The 19,650-nt window shown below is 34.8% G+C and overlaps 3 protein-coding genes across 4 annotated transcripts; 2 read left to right on the top strand and 1 right to left on the bottom strand.

Annotated features, from left to right (window-relative positions):
• The first annotated feature begins 5,576 nt into the window (after positions 1–5,576).
• Positions 5,577–9,502, top strand: LOC121255993 (pyruvate kinase isozyme A, chloroplastic-like). Of its 2 annotated transcripts, none has more exons than XR_005938901.1 (7): positions 5,577–6,387; positions 6,561–6,648; positions 6,837–7,027; positions 7,419–7,537; positions 8,043–8,286; positions 8,451–8,795; positions 8,881–9,010. XR_005938901.1 is itself a non-coding variant. In XM_041156569.1 (7 exons), the coding sequence occupies exons 1-7, from the start codon at positions 5,851–5,853 to the stop codon at positions 9,328–9,330; spliced, it is 1,743 nt and encodes a 580-aa protein (XP_041012503.1). In that variant the 5' UTR covers positions 5,580–5,850; the 3' UTR covers positions 9,331–9,502. The 2 variants fall into 2 exon arrangements, 1 of the variants encoding a protein (XP_041012503.1); XM_041156569.1 differs by having other exon boundaries at positions 5,580–6,387; positions 8,451–8,685; positions 9,002–9,502.
• A 1,095-nt stretch (positions 9,503–10,597) lies between these two features.
• LOC121254848 lies at positions 10,598–15,641 on the top strand. Its single transcript, XM_041155029.1, has 4 exons — positions 10,598–10,962; positions 12,960–13,189; positions 14,315–14,422; positions 15,279–15,641. Exons 1-4 carry the CDS (start codon positions 10,764–10,766, stop codon positions 15,399–15,401), a joined length of 660 nt encoding a protein of 219 aa, XP_041010963.1. The 5' UTR covers positions 10,598–10,763; the 3' UTR covers positions 15,402–15,641.
• Positions 15,642–15,790: 149 nt separating this feature from the next.
• LOC121254846 (amino acid permease 6-like) lies at positions 15,791–18,826 on the bottom strand. The gene is made up of 7 exons (XM_041155027.1): positions 18,547–18,826; positions 18,212–18,445; positions 17,892–17,985; positions 17,435–17,649; positions 17,093–17,235; positions 16,726–16,953; positions 15,791–16,455 (listed from the first exon to the last, which is right to left on the bottom strand). The coding sequence occupies exons 1-7, from the start codon at positions 18,635–18,637 to the stop codon at positions 16,030–16,032; spliced, it is 1,431 nt and encodes a 476-aa protein (XP_041010961.1). The 5' UTR covers positions 18,638–18,826; the 3' UTR covers positions 15,791–16,029.
• Positions 18,827–19,650: the final 824 nt, after the last annotated feature.

The raw sequence follows: 19,650 nt of genomic DNA, 5'->3' as shown, positions 1-19,650 counted from the left end.
AATTATATATATATATATACACGTAATATTACTCTTTATAAATAATTGAGACTTGGGTCTCATGTCCCAACTCAAGGGGCCTCGTGTCTTTCAATCTCAAAAATAAATAATAATAATAAATCATGTCACCATCATTAATGTGGTACAAAGCTTTAGGTATCAAAATTGGTGATTAATGGGCACTACGCAGCATCTTTATTGCCATGAAGATTTTTTTTTTTTTTTTTTTTTTTTTTTTTTTTGTTCTGTGCATCCTTCCCGTGTTTAAATCATGGGTCATGAAGATTTTTGTATTAAAATATGAATGGACAACTTGCGAACTAGCATCTTTACTATCGGATACAGATTCGGGAATCAAAATCGATAAATGGACAAGCCTTTTGCAAATCAATTATTCCTTCTTATTTTCTTTAAATAAAATATTTACTTTATAAACTTTACACCTCGAATCACATTAATTTAATAAATAATTTTGTTATCTTTTTTTTTTTTTTTTTATGGGCAAAGTATTTTCTATTTGTAGCCCTTCCAACCGGTCAAGTTAAGTTGCAAAACTTGAATTTTTATGTGTCTTTCTCAACCCGCCAAACCCAAAATCGAATGCCCTAAAGAGCCAACACAAGGATTGAGTTTACACCTTAGCCCACGCCTTTTTCTAAACTTGTTTTTTTTTTTTAATGAAATAGATTTCATTTTATTTAATGAAACCGAATTTACAGTTGTGATTTATCAATATAAGAAAAAATTTAGACTACAAGCTAAACTATGTATCTGCTCTGGGCACCCTTACACACAAATTTATTTATGACGGATATTATCTTAACTTCTATAAACTCTCTCCTAACAAACCTTTCGGTTTGTCTGAGATAATAGCACTCTGTAAAAATTAAACTAAACGACCCCTCTTCAAAAGATGAGAAGTACTATCATCCGCCGTCCTCCCAAATGAGGAAGAGTACTATCACTCCGCCTCCTCCCAAAAGAGAAACGAGACTATATTGTTATCGACACCAATTCCAATAACTTATTTATTTTTATTTTTTACCTAAAACAAAACAACAGAAAATTGTAAATATATAAAAAACTAAAAAATAAACTTGAAGATTCTGAAGTATCTGACCCAACCCTTCCACCTAAAAACTGGGTCGTTTTGGCAAGAAGCCATAGGCTATTGGACTCTAAACGTGTTAAGAGTATACATGGGATACAAAAATCATAAACAATCGAGTTACTATATTGCCCTAACCAAAGATGCATTTTTCCCTTTTTAACGGTGAAGACTCCCGAAATTATCATGTAATGACTCTTATAGCATGTAACATACATTTTTGTGTTAGCATCCATAAAAAACTTAGAAGGGTCATTGAATAGATATGGTCACTAAAATATGACTAAATTTCAATTTAATAATAGACTAAACCATCCTGCCGCTTATATATAAATTATAAGGGCCAAGGCAAAGCAACAAGATGTTAGAAATCTTGATCTCGGAGCAAAACAAATTAAAACGTGACAGTCAATGCTGAAAAAAAAAAAAAAAGAATTGTTCGGCTTATACCTTTTTTAACATTCAAATATCTAACTATCAAATTTTTAAATTTATTTCAATTCAAAATCTCTTTACACGTGTAATTTACAAATTTTTTTGAACTTAACACATATTTACATACGAGACCTACAACTTTTTTTAACTTTTTATAAATATATCTAAAATTATCTTAATATTCAAACACATCTAAATTTATCTTAAGTGAACTCCATCTAACTCACTCTATAATCTCAATTCACTATTATTCTTAGAGAATTCAATTTAAATCAATTCAATTCTACTAAACGCAACTTGTTAAGCCAAGTAAGTAGCCATAAGACAACTTTTTATAAATTTATTTAAAAAAAAAAGTTATAAAACAATAATATCCTTATAATTTTTTAAAACAAAACTATAAAAAAAGTAAGAAATAAAAAATCACGTATTTGATGGTGACAAATTTATTATAAATAAGGAAGATCCAGTTGTGGAAGTAATTAAGCATTGATGACTTCCAAATAAATATAAGTCACATCTGGGTGTTTAGTTTTTTTTTTTTCCTTTCTTCCTTTTTTTATTTTTATTTTCTTTTCGATAGCTTGAGCGTACAGCTCATTCAAGTAATAAAAGCATAATGTCAGTAAATGTCACAGGCTTTACGGTTAGAGTAATGATATACACGTAATAAATTATATAATATTTATATAATAATATTATAAAAAAAATATTTTTATAAAATTATGTTATTTTTATAAGATATTTTATAAAAATATCATTCATATAATAATATTATAAAAAAAATATTTTTATAAAATTATGTTATTTTTATAAGATGTTTTATAAAAATATTTATCATTTAATACATTATTATATAATATATTATATAAAATATTATATATAAATTATTTTTCTTACGAATATGCCCTAATTAGCAAGCAATAAAAAAGAGGCAGAGAATATGCGCATGGAATAATAGACTTTAAAGATAAGAAAAAGCCAGAATTTAGTCAGTATTATGGTCACCCCTTTACTGCAACACACGCACACTATCCAACGATATTGTTCCCTAATTAAGGGAGTAAATACGCGTTGTCAATTTTTTTTTTTTTTTTTTAAATAAACAAGATACGTACGTATGAGAAATATATATGTTGGTCGTCGCGGTTGATCCGATCACCTAACCCAACTAAAGTAAGGTAGATTTTTCCAAGTTTAGGCCATAAAACATATACATACATACATACATACATACATATATATATATATATATATATGAAATATAAACTTCCCAAAGGCAGCATATATGCATGATCTGGTGCTGTAGATCAGGAATTTCGCGGACTTATCAATCGATCTAATCTTACTGCCCATAATTATGAAAAGTTGAAAACCCATAACCATGCACGCATGCAGTGACGTTGGATTCTCCAGATTTATGTTATTTTTTTATACTGACCATATAAATCTCTAATATTCTTTGAATCTTTGGTACGTATTTATTGCATTATATATATAGTGGACGAATTCCTTTATCCATCCAAGCATGCAGATGTAGGTGCCATTATGTGGCTTTATGATAATGAAGTGAAGGCTCACGAATCACGATCATGCTCCGTATTATAACAATGAAGGCAATGCATTTGATTCATGAGCACGTTTTTCTTTGCTGCTTTTACGTTTTTTTTTTTTCTCTCTCTCTACTCCATTGAGAGAGAGAGAGATCATGGTAGTGAATCTACTGGATGTGAGGCTTAGTTCATTGGGCTGGTCTTTTATTAGTTGTAGGTGGGTAAATTTAGCTGAGTTGTTAGAAGCAATTCAGCCTATTAAAAGTGTATAAAACTAGTGCTGAAGCCTTGTATTAAAGCCCATTCTTGGAGACTACCCTATGGTAAAACATATGTTAAAAAAAAGTAATGTTAGGGACAAGTTCTAAATGTATAAGTTTTGCACAAGTTTCTTGTAAAAAAATAGATTTCACTAATAAAAAATAAAATTTTCACACTTTTTTTATGGTGGTGTTTACTCTTTTATAAAAGATATGTACGAAACTAGTATATTTTAGGCATGTATAGTGAAAACGGTATTTTTTTTTTTCTTTTTGTTCTTTCTCTGGGCCTTTTAGTTGTAGCTGAAAAAATACAGGGAAATGGATTGCAACAAAAGGTAGAGCAATAATCTTAAGCTTCGTTTGAAAACACAATTCATCTCAACTCATAATTACAATTTTTTCAAATTCCAAAACAAAATATAATAAACAATTCAATTTTTTCAAATCTCAAAATAATAATAATAATAATAATAAATAATATTTTATCATCTCAACTCAACATCCAAACACATTCCTCCTAATTAGAGGGCTTCTTGCAAAGGTGTCTTTTTGGAATTGTTTGGATTGAGAGAGCCTTTCAACTCATCTCATTTTATCATTATAATTTTCTTAAATTTTTACATAAAATATAATAAATAATTTAATTTTTATAAATCTTAAAATAAAAGTAATATTAAAAAATAATATTTTAACAATATTTTATTCAATTTTTATCTCATCTCATCTCATCTCAACTCACTATCTCCAAACTGAGTGGCCACTAGTTTGGGACTTCTGATATATTAGGATACTGTATTCGAAGCCTGCCAATAGAGTGAAAAATTGTACTAATCATCTTCACACCATACACTACTATAATTTTTTAATTTTTTTTCTTATTAAATATATAATGTATGGATGATGAGTAAAAAAATTTAATTAGTTTATGAAGAATAAAATAAAAAAGAAATATAGTGTGTAGAAATGATGAGTTTTACTAACCATCATCTGACAACCAACAATTTAAAGAGGATTCAAAAATTAATTTTTGAATACTAATTGTATTAAAGTTATAAAACTGCGTACTAAAATATTTGAAATAATAATTCGCCTGCTAGCTGCTTATGACAGCCTTCAAATTTGGAACACTCCAATTAAACTACAATATCGTTCGTGTTAGATCCAAACCAATAGCATATAATTAAAAAAAAAAATCGTAAATTTAATATGAAAAATTGGTTACAAGATAATACGAAAAATTGAAAATCTAATAAAATATTATTATAGTATAGTTTTTTAATATAATTCGATTTAAAAAAATTAAATTATTTTGTATATTTTATTTGAGAATAAATTATGAGAAATTATATTTACAGTCATGAGTGGGGGACTGCGTATGTAGTCCCATTGATAAATAAGGATAAAAGAGAAGAAAAATATCATTTTAAAAAGAATATTATTATAATTTTAATTTTTTTAAAATAGAATTATATGAATTTGCATGAACAATTTTCAAATAAAAATTGTACGTAGATTAACTCATAAATTATAATGTTTGGAGATATGTTTGCCTTGATCTCTATTTTCTCTGTTAAAGGGACCGCATGGATGCTCTTAAAAAAAATCCACTTATTTTCTCCCTCTGTCGAACATCTGAGATTTTCACGTGGGAAGTATATTTGTATCTTCTCCTCCGATCCACTTGCCTCTTGTCATTGCATTTTCTTCTCCTCCTATCCATTTATTTATACTTTTTAAAATAAAATCCTTTTTTTTTATAAAAAAATTATGTAAAATTTATCTATTTATACTTATAAGAAATTAGATATAAATTTCAAATAGACAAGCATTATATAAATCTTTTGTAAAAAAATAAATCTCACTCATAAATAACAGTTTTTTCACAATTTTTTAAAGTAAAATTTATTTTTTTTATAAAAATTTACATAAAATTTATGTATTTAAAATTTATACATATAATTTTTCTTCTCTATATATGCGGTAGTGTCACTTTCCAAATGCTGCAGGCAGGAAAGTGAACTAGTGCATGTATCACCACAAAAAATAAAGCCAACCCCACCCCGGGAAGGTTAGTTGACCGTTAAATCGGGACAGCTTACTGACTCGTCCTAGTCCCGCTAACGCCCTTTTCACTTGCCCGCCCATCTTTCAAACTTTTCAACGCATAAAACCTAAGTAGTTAGTACGTTGTTGGTACAAACACCCCCTAAACTACGGTTTCTTCCCTGTCCTTCTTTATTTATTTATTTTGTATGGAATATTCTCCGTCCTAAATCCCCGGCACCCCTCTACCTCGCCTTGGAAGCTCCACCATCCAAACTCCTGCGGGGTTTTCGATCCAAAACTGCCTGAATCTTATCGACAACTCTGTTTTCTTTACTAGTCAAACTGTTTCAATCACAAGTAAGTCTTTGACCTCTGACATTTTTATCAGCAAGTCAAGTCCAGTCCGCTTCAAGAAGTTCATTTGAGAGCCTTTAGTTTTCGGTCCATGGCGGTCGTCCGGGATTTAAGTCCTATGCGTGGTACTATTATAACGAAAATCCCTTGTTTGGAATCAAAGAATTGGGTCTTTGGAACCCCCTTTTTTGGTAGTGGGTTTTGTTGCAATGGAGGGAAGATGAAGGGAAAGGTTGGGATTGGAGTAAGAGCAATGGTGCGAGTGAGTGGGGAGGAATCCGAAGGTTTGCGGGATTTCAAGGGTTTAAGGGGAGTTTTGGGGTTTGATGTGGTTTCGGAGGGGGAGTTGAGGGAGAAGGGATTTATGGGAATGAGGAAGACGAAGCTCGTGTGCACAATCGGACCGGCGTGTTGCTCTTTGGAGGATTTGGAGAAGTTGGCATTGGGAGGGATGAATGTGGCAAGGCTTAATATGTGTCATAATGCGAGGGAGTGGCACCGAGATGTGATTAGGAAGATTAAGAGCTTAAATGAGGAAAAAGGATTTTGTGTTTCGGTTATGATTGATACTGAAGGTAGTCAGATTCATGTGGTGGATCATGGAGCTCCTTCCTCTGTCAAAGCAGAGGTAAATGTATTGAACTCACTAATTGGTTTTGGCTGTGTCTAGAAAAAATTCGACATAGGTGTTAACTAGGGAAAAAAGATGAGTACGGCCTCCTTTTATGTTTTGTTCACAATGCTGATCTATCATAAGAAAGATGCAATTTTGATAGATTCACCTTCTAATGGGATCATCAGGATGGTTCAATCTGGCTGTTTACAGCACAAAAGTTTGAGGGTTCGCGTTCATTCACTGTTCAAGCTAACTATGAAGGTTTTTCTGAAGGTAGTCGCATATTAATACTAATTGAACAAAGAATCAGTTTCCCCGCCTACCTGCCTATCTTTTACATACATACATACATACATACATACATACTTTTGTATTATATATATAATATATATATATATATATTTATATATCTCAATTAACTTTACTGATATGAATTTGGCTATGATTTACTACCTGGGCAGGTATCGAGGTGGGAGATGAACTTATTATTGATGGTGGAATGGCAGGGTTTGAAGTAATAGAAAAGATTGGGAGTGATTTACGTTGTAAGTGCACTGACCCTGGTTTATTCCTACCTGGAGCCAAATTGAGCTTTTGGAGAGATGAGAAGCTAGTGGGGAGGAATTATGGGCTTCATACTCTATCAACTAAGGTTGCTTTTCGCATGCTTTGTTCTTGAATTTTATTTTCCAGCCTGTTTGGCTTTTAGATTCTCTTTTTTCCACTTATGGACATATAAGTTTAACATAATGGCATGCTTTGGTTCATGTAACTAGTGAATGTGAAGTTTCTTTGTCATTTCTGCAACATTTGCTCTATACCAGCTCCCTGATTAAAGCATCAATGTGCCTGAAATCATCTACTCTTCCCTTTTTTTGCCGACTTGTTTACTGGTCGTGAAAACAGGAAAAGTGTTTGAAACAATTTTGAACAGAATCGCTGATTAGATGCCTCATCTGTCCTCAGATGATGCTACAAAACCCATAACTATTGAATATATTTTCATCGTCATAAATTCATAATTTATATTGTCTGATCCACAGGATTGGGCTGACATTGAATTTGGAGTTTCTGAAGGTGTCGATTTCATTGCCATGTCATTTGTAAATGATTCTGGTTCTGTCAGACATCTTAAGAACTACCTCTCCACCAAATCATCTGCGTAAGGAAGTGCACTGTCACAAATTCAATTTTAATCTTTTTCTTGGCTGAGTTCTACATATTGATAGCTTTTTTTCCTCCTCTTGAACAACATAATTGATTCTTCTTAAATTCTTTGACCTATCACCTCTAATGGACAACTTGAAATTTCATCGATGATAGTTTCTTCTGAAAATGTGTGATGTGAGGCAGTATCTCTTCCCTGTGATTGAACTTAGCTCCACTTGCCAACAGTATGGTGATGGATCACCAGCATGGAAAGAAACTTTATCCAATTTCCCCCCCTCAATATGCTAAAAAAAACTGATTGTTACCAATCCTAGTTAACACTTATGACTTGTGATGTTTAGGTTCGCTAGATCTCCCTTTTAATTTTCTGCTAAAAGTTGGAATGCATATTTTAATCAAGCTTATTGTTTTTGCTTGGAATAAATATGCTTGTTTTTTATTCATTATCACTTTTTCTTCGAGTTCACCTGAAAGAACTGAATAGTTCTCATTCACAGATCCACGAAGGTAGTGGCAAAGATAGAGAGCTTGGAGTCTCTACAGAAATTGGAAGAAATAATAGAGGCCTCAGATGGAATCATGGTGGCTCGGGGTGACCTTGGAGTTGAGATTCCACTTGAACAGATTCCTATCGTGCAAGAAGAAATAGTTCATCTTTGCAGGCAACTAAACAAGCCAGTAATTGTAGCTTCTCAACTTCTCGGGTCCATGGTTGAATATCCCACCCCAACACGCGCTGAGGTACTATCCTACAAGTACAATAAGTACTACTACCACTGCTGTTATTATTTTGGTTATGAGGAATTCTGTATGGAAGAAAGGGGAGTGTGCTTGAGGAATAATGCGTTAAACAGTAGGGACTTCTTGAACATTGTATTATTGATTCTATGGTTCGGTTCCATCAGGTTGCAGATGTTTCTGAAGCAGTTAGGCAGTATGCTGATGCACTGATGTTGTCCGGTGAGTCAGCTATTGGTTTATATGGACAGAAGGCTCTTTCTGTCCTGCAGATGACCAGCAATCGAATGGAATCATGGGGTCGTGTGGAAAATCAACAAAGTCGTCTCCATCAGTATCAACTTGGAGTATCATTGCCTGATCAAATTGCTGAGCAGATATGCCAATGTGCTGCAGAAATGGGTAATTTCACAGCCCCCGTCTGATTCTACCATCCCCAATTCGAAACTACCTAAATGGTAGCTGTTAGCTCTTCTTGTTGTGTTGTTATTATTAAGGAGTTGGTAAACTGCAAATGATGTGACATTATAGATTGGTACACAAAAGCGTGCTCTCTATATCTCTCTGTCTCATTTGCACACACCAAGTACTTTTTTTTAGTAGGAAGACTATATCCCAAATTTATTGCACACGCCAAGTATTTGGCATGTGAGAATTAAATGTTTTAGTTTTTATGCTTCGTTAACTGGTGAACTACAACTATGTGCTGTGTCTGTAGCTAACAAACTTGGTGTGGATGCAATCTTTGTGTACACGAAGCATGGACACATGGCATCACTCCTGTCACGCAACCGTCCAAACCCTCCCATATTTGCATTCACGAATGATGATAGCACCCATATGGCTCTGAATCTGCAGTGGGGAGTAATTCCGCTCCTTGTTGATTTATCGACTGACATGGAAGCTAACATCTCAGAAACCATTGATCTAATAAAATCAGGAGGGATGCTGAAAGAGAGAGATGCTGTTTTGGTGGTCTCAGACGTCCCTCCAACCCCTGCAACCCCAATGGCTTTCCAATCAATCCAGGTCAAGACCATCACTTAAGGACTCAATCTTTCCATGATATGCTGTGTAACTAAAGCCTAGGGTAGCTCAATTACTCGGATTATCATCCTTCAGGACTAAGTATTTGTGCAGATTGTAGTTTTGGTTTTATTTGTATTCAATGTTCATAACACAGTTAAAATTGTTGTCCCCTATTTGGTTGTTACTTGTAAGGAACTCTATGAGTTTCTTTGACGTGTCGTTGTAGATTAATTGCACATGTTTGTTGGAACTATATACATCTACTTGGAGTATGTAATTTTGCTTGCTCTCTGCCTAAAAAATAGTCCAAGTTTTCATGCTGTAGTTCAACCAGATGTTGCCAAATAGATTCTTATATATACATGCGTGTGTGTGTATATTCTCTACTTGTGGACTTTAATGGTGATTGGTCCTGCTTGATAATTTATGATTGCTAGCTCCCCATCGTACACGCAAGTCCAAAACCTCAAATCAGTACTAAAAAACAGCATTGTTTACATGCTAATTTTGGGGTTGTCGTAGTGCAGACTTCATATTTATCTAAAACAAAACCACAATGTATGAGATATATGATATATATATATATATATTTGAAGCAAATATATATATTTTTTTCGTTGAGTTACATTTAATTGTCTTTGTGTTAAGAATTATAAATTTAAAATAATTTAAAAGATGATGACATGTTAAAGGTCAATATATTACACTGGTCCCTTTTCATCCATAAACAAACCTTCTAGTGGGGACCTAAATATCTTCTTCTCCTTTCATTACTTCCAAATTACTTTTAAAATTTCTGTTAACACACAACTCTTGGAATTTCAGGCTACTACTGCCTGGTGCCTACTACCTTAGAAACAGAACTGCAATTTCTTTTATTTTATTTTTTTTTAAATTGTGTTTAAACTTTCATGGATTATTCATATGTTTAATTATAATTTTACTATAATAAGTAACTGTTGATATCACAACTGTTGATATCACACATCACACAAATAACGTAGAATTTTTTTTTCATAAGATGTGGAGATTTTTCATAAGATATAGAGATATTTTTATAAGATGTGATGTGTGAAGTGATAAATAATAACGGATAAGAAAATTTTTTATTTTAATTATTATAACATTCTCCTTATAATTTAGTTTATTTATTATTTATTTTTAAACGATGTATAGATTTTATTATTTATTTAAAAATTGGGGAAAGACTCGAGAACAAGCTTCCTCTTGTCCGTATTATAACCACAACTTATAGCCACAAGCCTGCCTGTACCTTCTCACCGCGCACGTCAGCCACAGGAAGCGCTCCCGCACTAAAATACGCCCCTTCCCCGCCTCCTCCTTCTTCAGTCTCAAACCAGTTCCTTTCTTTTTCTTATTTTCATTTTTTTGAACTCTGGCAATGAAATCGCTCTAGAACTTCTGCTCCTGCTTGCTCCAAAGTTACCAAAATGGCCTCTCTACAGATTTTGAAATCCGCTTTCACTCCGGTTTCAATTCCCCTGCCAAACTTCCCAGGAAAATGGAGCTCGGAATCGGATTCCAGGAATAGGTTTCTGAGGTTTGGTTGGTGTAGGAGCTCCAGGTACTATACGACCAAAAGTCTTAGGGTCTGTTGTGAAGCTCGAGACAGCGACAACCAAAGCAACGGCAAGCTTCTCCTACTCAGTCCATTCTTCTTCTTCCTTATTTCTTTCTCCGTCTTTATTTTCAGGTTTTGTTTGTTTTTTTTTTTTATTGACACTTGTTTTTATTAGGGTAGGAAAAGAAAGTAACTCTCTGTTCGGTTGCCGAGAAAACTTATTGAAGGAAACATGGAGTTTCCAAGAGCTCATATTTTAGGTTATTGTTATTTAAAACTCGGTTTAAAGTCCAGTAAAAGCGGTGCCTTTGTTAATTTTTTAATTTTCTGGGGTCGAGTATGGAAAATTGTAAGTACGGAGTTCTAATTTCTTTCTAGTCCCCAAAAGATTGTAGAAATTAAGCGTACTACTATTTTTCTGTATGAGAGCTTTGATTACGTACTGTTGTTGACAGAAAGCGAAAGACTTTATTTAATCTCTTAATAAAAGTGGAAGAATTTTGGGTAAATACGTTAGGCTAGACATCTCTGACCAATTCATCGTTAGTAAGTTGGCTTTCGCTCGCTCCTCCCCTGTCTACCTAGGCGAAGTATCGCCTGCCCGCTAGCAGTAACCACCAACAGCATAATAGGAAACTGGAATTCTTTTGGCCCCGATCCGCTCCGCTCTTTGGAAACTCACTTCTTCGATTGATGAATTGTTTCTGAATGAGCTCGTCTTCCTAGAGACCAGGTGGTAGTTAAAGGAAGTTCGCTTCTAAAAAGGTGGTCTCTGATAATAAGGGAATTGCTCCTGCGCCTGCTGTGGCTGCAATTAGTGAATTCTATTTTGTTTGCCATCCAAACAAGCAAGGGATTGAGCTTTAGAAAGCCATCGCGCTGTTGCTTGTTCGTTAGTGCTTCAGTTTTCTTTCTGGCCAAGCGAAGTTTGTTTCCAGCTGATCATGCCAGGCCAGGAGTTGACCCTTGGTTCTTAGATGAGAGCAGGACACCTAGATATTCTTATGACCATGTTATTGAGTTGGAGCAGTCTGACACAGAGGGGTGATCCCGAGGTAATGAAGTTGATGAAGAAAGTGATAGATCACACATCTTGGCCAAATGCCAATCCTTCTAGTTTGAAAGAGAAAAAGAGTGGAGTTTCGAGAATGAGAATCATATATTTTCTCATTTATTTTTATGAGTAAGAAGACACTAAGATGCACTCACAAGAGAGAGGTAGAACTTCTGTTAATTTGCGTCTTGCTCTTTTGATTGACATAACTGAGTGGGTTATTCTACTGCGTTGTTCTCAGGTCAAGAGGGCTTTATTTTGGTCCGTGTGTTCGAAACTGTGAAATGGTGCCGTGCTGATTACCAAGTTAGATTTTTTTTTTTTTTTGCTTAATTATTAAAACTATCTGAATGTGGAGCTTAGGATCTCAATATGAGATAAGATGAGATGAATAAAATACTGTTATAATATAATTTTTCAATATTATTTTTGTTTTGAGATTTAAAAAAGTTGAATTTTTTATTGTATTTTGTTTGGGAGTTTGAGAAAGTTGTAATGGTAACCAAACCAGGTCTTAATAACTGCTTGTGCCAGGAATGCCTCTAGGAGTGCAAAACTTTTCATCAGAACTCTCTCTCTCTCTCTCTCTGTGTGCTCGTCTTTAGTGATTTTATATTGAAGTACCCTAACACACTAAGATCTCACTGTAGTAAATAGTGGCCCCACCACTGTTCTTCAACTCATTGTTACTCTGGATAGTGAAGATGTTATGGACTGTGAGCCAATTTACCCCTCAATCTCATAGCTTGATGGCATATATACATATTACAAACACCTTGGGGTTAGTTTCAGAAATGTCTTTCACAACCTTGCTTTTTGAAGATGTTCGATTATTTTGTAGCTTGGTTGGATGTTCTATTTAACCCTTGTGAGGAATTAATTTGCAATTTTTTTCCTGCTGACTTAATTATCAAATAAATAAATAAATCCTGCTGACTCCTTCGTAATGCAGTACGATACTCCTTAATGATGATTTCACTTTTGGTGTCTCACTTGACCAATATTCTTCAGGTGAAGAACCCCCTGAGTCATTATTTATGAAGGAACTGAGGAAGAGGGGCATGACTCCAACTTCATTGCTTGAAGAAACAAAAAGGAGCAACTATGGACTCGATAACGAAACAAATTTGAAGGAAGAAGATAGAGGATTCTCAAATAGAAATGCAGTCTCAACTGAGCTTGAGAAAAGCCTATCTAATCAAAGAGAGCGCTCCATGGCGTTGAACAGTGAAGGACTTGAGGTCCAATTTTTTCCTTTTTTATTTTAATTTAATATTCTTACCTCAAAGTTTTCATTGGCATTATCTTGAATCAATTTGTCCAGACACTGGTTCAGAGGCTTGGAACCAGTGTCTGTTTTATACGCTTTCAATGCTTTATTCTGTTGAACTTATGCAGCATGGTGTATGGTAAAATCAAATTACCTCAAAGATTCGGAAGTGGTCTTTGGTCAGTGGAAAATGTCCTTTTTCAGAGACAAAAAGCAAATATTCTCTAATGGAGACAAAAGGAAGAAGTTCCTTTTGTTAATCCTGCATTGTGCGTTGCTGAACTGGTTTCTGGTTGCTCAGTTCTGTTTTGTTGTGCTGTTATATCTTGAGTCTGTAGCAGTTTTGCGTTGGTCTTGTTGTGTTTGAAGCAGATGTGCCTTGGAGCTGTGTTGTTGCTTGTGTTTATCTCGTGTTGTCGGTTATGAAAATGTCTACAGTATTTATAGTGACACTTTGTATGGCATTATATGGGGGTATGCCCCCTTATAAATGTACTTGGTAACTCTTTCTTCAATGAAGTTGAAGTTACCCAAAATTAAAAAAAAAAAAAAAAAAAAAAAAAAAAAAAAAAAGAAGAAGAAGAGGAAATGGGGGAAACATGAAACATAATTCCAAGTAGCAATCAGTACACAATTTTAGAGTGATAGATCTTCTTGAACTGAGTTTATCTAATCTTGTGTAACTTTGGCAGAGCAAGAGGTTCTTGATAATCAATGCCCACCGTACAATTGTTAAAACCTTTTGCTTAATCTGCATAGAAGTTATCCAAAGGTTCTTGTATTGGTCTTTTTATGTCAAATATGGAACTTGTAACTGATTCATGATTTTCCTTTTGCATGTCGTTCCTTGTAATATGTTAGTTGCCCATGAAGACGAGGCTAATCGAATATAAGAAAATGGGGGCAGGTTGATAACATTTTTTGAGATGGTTAGGAATTTGTTGATAATTTTTCTCTTTCCAGGAAATCAAATATAATGATAGTGTTATGTCATGAAATTCATCAGAGTGAACTTGTTTCTTAAGCTTCCTCTTTGCTTTGTGGTTGTGATATGGATGCATTGTACACGACAACTGACTTATATACATTGTTTCAGGGGTTAATTCCTCGGGCTAAACTTTTGTTAACAATTGGAGGGACCTTCTTCTTTGGATTTTGGCCGTTGATCCTTATAACTGTTACATTATTTTTGGCTCTCTACTTTGTAAGCTCTCTCTCTCTCTCCACCTTTGATCTGTGATTGTTCTTATGTTGTTTCCATCTGCTAGACAATGTTTATGGATCAATTTTAAACATTTCTAGTTTTGTTTAGCTATATTGGTTAATGTCTAATATTTTTGAAATGTTCAATTATGTTGACTTCATTTAGGAAGTGCTGTTACGAAATCAACTTTATTATAATAGAACACAGGTCCTTGGACCCAGTTTTCATTAACATTCTAGGTCGGATAGTATGTTGTCATGTTTCTTTTATTTTGGAGGATTCTACTTTGGCTTCAAATTTCCACAAAGAAGTCAAATGCGGACTAAATATCAAACCGTTGAATGATCTTCTAGATATTTAGTGACCAATATATTCTTGAATTGGCAAAGGCAAATTAGTTTCATTCATTACCAATGGGAACCTAACTTTGGCATAACGATTTTAAAGAAATTGAACTTATTGTATCTCTGATGATGCATGTGCCTTTCCTTTGCTGAATGCATATCAAACTTGTACAATATTTGAAGGAAGGACAGACAAATTTTCAAACAAAATTTAAAATTAGATTGGCAACTGCTCGAAAATGGAGGCTTTAAGTATTTGACTCTCAGTACCCATGAATATTGACTTGAACAATCACCTGATAATAATGTTCTTATTGCCGTTTGTGACCTGTTGTACTTAGTCTTCTACTCTTCCTTATATCTTATTTATATTTGTTGAAATCGTTCTGCTTGTAATGGACACATAAGGCGGAGTAAGAGAAAGATTTGAGTCATTTCATTATCTTATTGCATCGCAATGCTGGACATTTGATGGAAGCTAAATTTGAGTTTCTTCCTCTTTTCTTTGGCAGTACTTTGGACCAACTTTTGTCCATGATGCAGGCAAGACACCTATCTCGCCACCCCAATATATCGATCCATATGCACTTCTAGAAGAAGAAAGGATTTCACAGATTGCCCCACGTGTAAATTAAAAGGGCAGTATTTTCACATACACCTCCTTAGTACTCAATTAATTTCATGTTTCTGTGGCATATCTATTTGCTCTCGTTCATTCTTTGCTTGTATAAATCCTAACATTAGTATAGAACTTTCCACATCAATTTATGTTAAAGTCCAATTATCTAGATATTATTGTCATGTTATCTTGTATCACAGACCTATGAGTTGAATGGTTTTAGCCCAGAATCTCACGAGGTACAATTCTCTTTTGACATCTTTTTTCGCTAGCTTCTATTTTTGCCTGTATTTGCCAGTTTTTGAAGTGCTGTTGATCAGATGGGATTGTGTTTTTTTTTTTTGTTTTGTTATAGGAAGGTTATTTACCACAAAAGTACTAGAAAATAAATCAAGATAAATATATGAAAACTAGAAGTTGGATGTTATCATATTGGTCGACTATTTGGGGCTTAACAACCATAGTAGCTGAGTTGTATGTAGAACTCCCACTCACATTAATTATTAGAGCAAATCCCAGTACTATTTATAATTTCAAGGGATAATAGTAAGATGACCCACATTACATGCATCTCAAACCCATCATGCGATAACATAGATAATTAATTCAAACAAGGGTTCGCAAAAGTTGCTTCAGAAGATAAGTTAAGAAACAGACTTGAAAGGCTGGTAGTGTTTAAGCTCCGAAATAATGCCTTGAATGCATGCGGCACCAGCAACGATTGATACAATCAAGCAAGCCCAGCACAATATCTTTAGCCAAATCCAGGGAAGAGAGAAACTGCGAATTTTAGCCTGGGAAATGTGCATCTCTATTGGTAGATATACAGTCATTGGCCAGAATGCAGCGGCTCCAAGCAATCCCAAAACACTGTTGAAGACTGGAAACATCATCGCGATCGCAGACGTACATATCACATACGTTGTTCTCCAGATCAACCGGAGGAAACTCACGTTGTAAATACCCACCAACGGAATGACGATCTGATGTTCTTGTACTATGAAATGACCTGTTCCACACCTGCTGATAAACCACTTTTCCGCATTTTGGTGTAATGGCTGGCTGAAAACCTACACACGCATATATAATTTGAGTTTACTCGCAAATAAAGCAGCAGCATAATTTCACATCTAGTGGCATATACAACGAGTCGATGAACATCCCAGTATTGGGTTTAGACCAACTCTATACAAGGAGATGTGCAAGGTTTACAAAGAGAAATGCTAAGATCTGCTTTACTTTTGGAATATCTCTTTGTAAACCTAGCATTTGTCATACACATGCAAAACCCACTTCTTGCTCTAGGCTATATACATAATCTTTTTTTAAATAATGATTACCTGGTAAGCTCCCACAAGATGGATGATAATGCAAATGTTAGCAATGTCAATAAGCCAATAAGGTTCATAAAAACCAAATCCTGTTAAAAAATTGCCAGGCGCTTGGTTTCCAAATGCTGCATAGCCCAGAATTCCACACAGGAAGTAAAAGCTAGTGGTAACTAACACTCCAATGGCGGCAGCTCTCTTCATCACCAGGTTTTCTGGTGGGCTTGATTTTAGTGTATCCTGCAATTTATTGAAACTTCAGTCAACATTATTTTGGAAGAAAATATTTTGTGATGGATTATCCAATTAATTATAAGTAATCTTGAAACGAGTGGAAGAAGATTATACATATGTACTTAGAGATCGTGATAGAACTTGCCTGTATATCAATGAGGACGTTCGAGTACGAATAGGCAAAGGCAATGTTTCCAATGGCCTGTAAACAGTTCCACACCTTCTGTGAAATTGTCACATCTACTCCTGCACTTACACCTATGATGCTTGTCTTCCCAGCTTTCCCATCTGCAAGATCGAAAAGACGAAAACACTTGAAACCAAAAAAAAAATCATACTTCACTAACCACTACTTTCAATGGAAGGCCATCAAAATCTGTCATGCCAATGAAATTCCCCACCCCCAACCCGAACCCGAACCCCAACTCCCAATGGTTGGTACTTCCCAAAGGTATTTATCAGTTATAAATTTGCATTGTTGCTGAACCTGCTATTCGTGCTATCGAGAGACCGATGCCTATGAAAGCGTAGGAGAAAGACATTACAGCTGCGACGTAGGAGAGCCCTGCAAGGTCTTGAAAATTAGGTATTTGGCTTATAACAATCTGAATGACCCCAAAAATGATCATGTAGGGATTGTTTGATGTGTGACATCCTGCGTCATGGCCATTCTTGTGAAGGCAGTGCGATCTTTTGACGGCCCTGGTTAAGAAAAACGAAATCAACAGTCATAATATACATGCAATCTTCTTACAGATGCGCACAGAACATTTAAGAATACATGAATTATGTGTACATAAATGAAGGGAATTAAGCCATTTATGGTGAAAAGTATATCGATCTTTCGATAGGCTTAGCATAAATAATAGATCTCACTTGTGAACCGTATGAACAAATTATTACAAGCACACAGGTATGATGAGATTTTGGTGGATAGCTCTTACGCCATGCTAATAGCAGAAGTGATGGTGTATCCAATAGTTATTCCTACAAGATTCGTATATTGAGCTACCCCACAAAGCTTGTACTTAATTCCTCCTGTGGAGAGAGAGAGAGAGAGAGAGAGAGAGAGAGAGAGAGAGTATGAGACCCAGTTGTAGATTGCCTAGCTATATAACTTTGAACACAAGAGGCACCTGTACCTGAAGATCTCTCATAGTCAAATGAGTCGTATAGCATCAACAAACTAATGTTTTGGAAGATATCATGTTTTGGGTCAGCAGCAACAATAACAACAAACGTGTGCATGCATTCTTTTTCTTACCTAAGTTATTCTTTACAGCCTCAATGTAACTGTAGTTTCTTCTCCCAGTAACAGGGTCAGGAGACCTATAACTGTCCGCAAGTAGACTAGAAGTAAACAGAGTGATGAGAGAGAAAATAAGCATAGCAGCAATCCCCGCGATCCAACCCAGCTGAGCCATCGCCCATGCCAGAGACAGTACTCCAGACCCAATAACGGCTGTTATGATATGTGCACTTGCACTCGCCACGGTTCCTTCAAAAATTGAAACCATGCAGAAAGGAAATGAAGCGAAGCCCCAAGAAACATGAAGTCGTGAAGATGTCTGTGTGCTGATTGAAAAATAAAAGAAATACCAGTTCGTTTTACGCGGCCATCATCATCAAACTTAGAGGTCGCGTGCCCTGATTCCACAGCAAAGCTTAAATTCCTCTGCGTGATCTCCATCCCTCTCGAAGATCCTGAAAGATGACTGCGGCAAGATAAAATATAATGCTTAGAGGTGAAGATTTTGGAAAAGAAAACAGATTATATATGAGGTATTCCTTCCTAATTATGCAGATTTTATCTGGCAAGAACTTTAATGGCTTCACAGAGGACAACTAATATAGGGAAAATGATTCCTAACAATCACTTTAATGCATGCATAAAGAAATAGCTAGCCATTAATGTACTCTGGTGTCATATGGCCTCGATCCCCTGACCATGTCTATCCAAACCTAACACGTAGGGCGCATGCAACAGATTCAACCAGAACGCTTAAATATTATATGTCAAAACTCGGAACAAGGAGCAGATATCTTGAATTATATTATATCTTCCTGTAAACTAATTTACAGCAACAAGAAGAAAACAAGATAAGAATCATTACAGGGTGCATGGATAATTATAAATAATTAATTAATACTAGTTTTGCGATGTATAGCTTGGATCATAAGGTCTAATGAAAGCCATGCATATATAATGTGTACGTACTACAGCACGTACAGTACCCATGGCCGCCTACCCTCCCAAATAAGGTAATCGATCCTACGTACGTACACGAGAAAGTACTGGCACTACTTTGACATGATGATATATTAAGAACGTAATTAGAGTGTTAATTTTGCAATTTAAATATATAGCTACGTACCTAAACATCGGGAATATATAGATACAGCTGCTGGCTTATCATGAAAAAGGAAGAAATAGAATAATGGTACTCTACACGTACGTGAAGTACTACGTACCCAATGTATATATCATATATGTGTATAAACTCGTAATTTTTAGTAATTGTTAATTGAAAGAGAGCATAATTTCACTTCCACTCTTTTATGGGCCAATCAAGGCGGGGGAAAAAACAGGATGCTTTGCCTGATGAACACTTGGCCTCGTTTGTATTAGAAAATATTTCATTTCATCTAATCATTATAAATTTCTCAACTTTCAATATAAAATAAAATAAATAATTCAACTTT

The sequence above is a fragment of the Juglans microcarpa x Juglans regia genome, chromosome 3D (assembly GCF_004785595.1).
Source record: "Juglans microcarpa x Juglans regia isolate MS1-56 chromosome 3D, Jm3101_v1.0, whole genome shotgun sequence".
Classification (NCBI taxonomy): Eukaryota; Viridiplantae; Streptophyta; class Magnoliopsida; order Fagales; family Juglandaceae; genus Juglans; species Juglans microcarpa x Juglans regia.
This window is presented reverse-complemented; position numbering and strand designations above follow the sequence as displayed.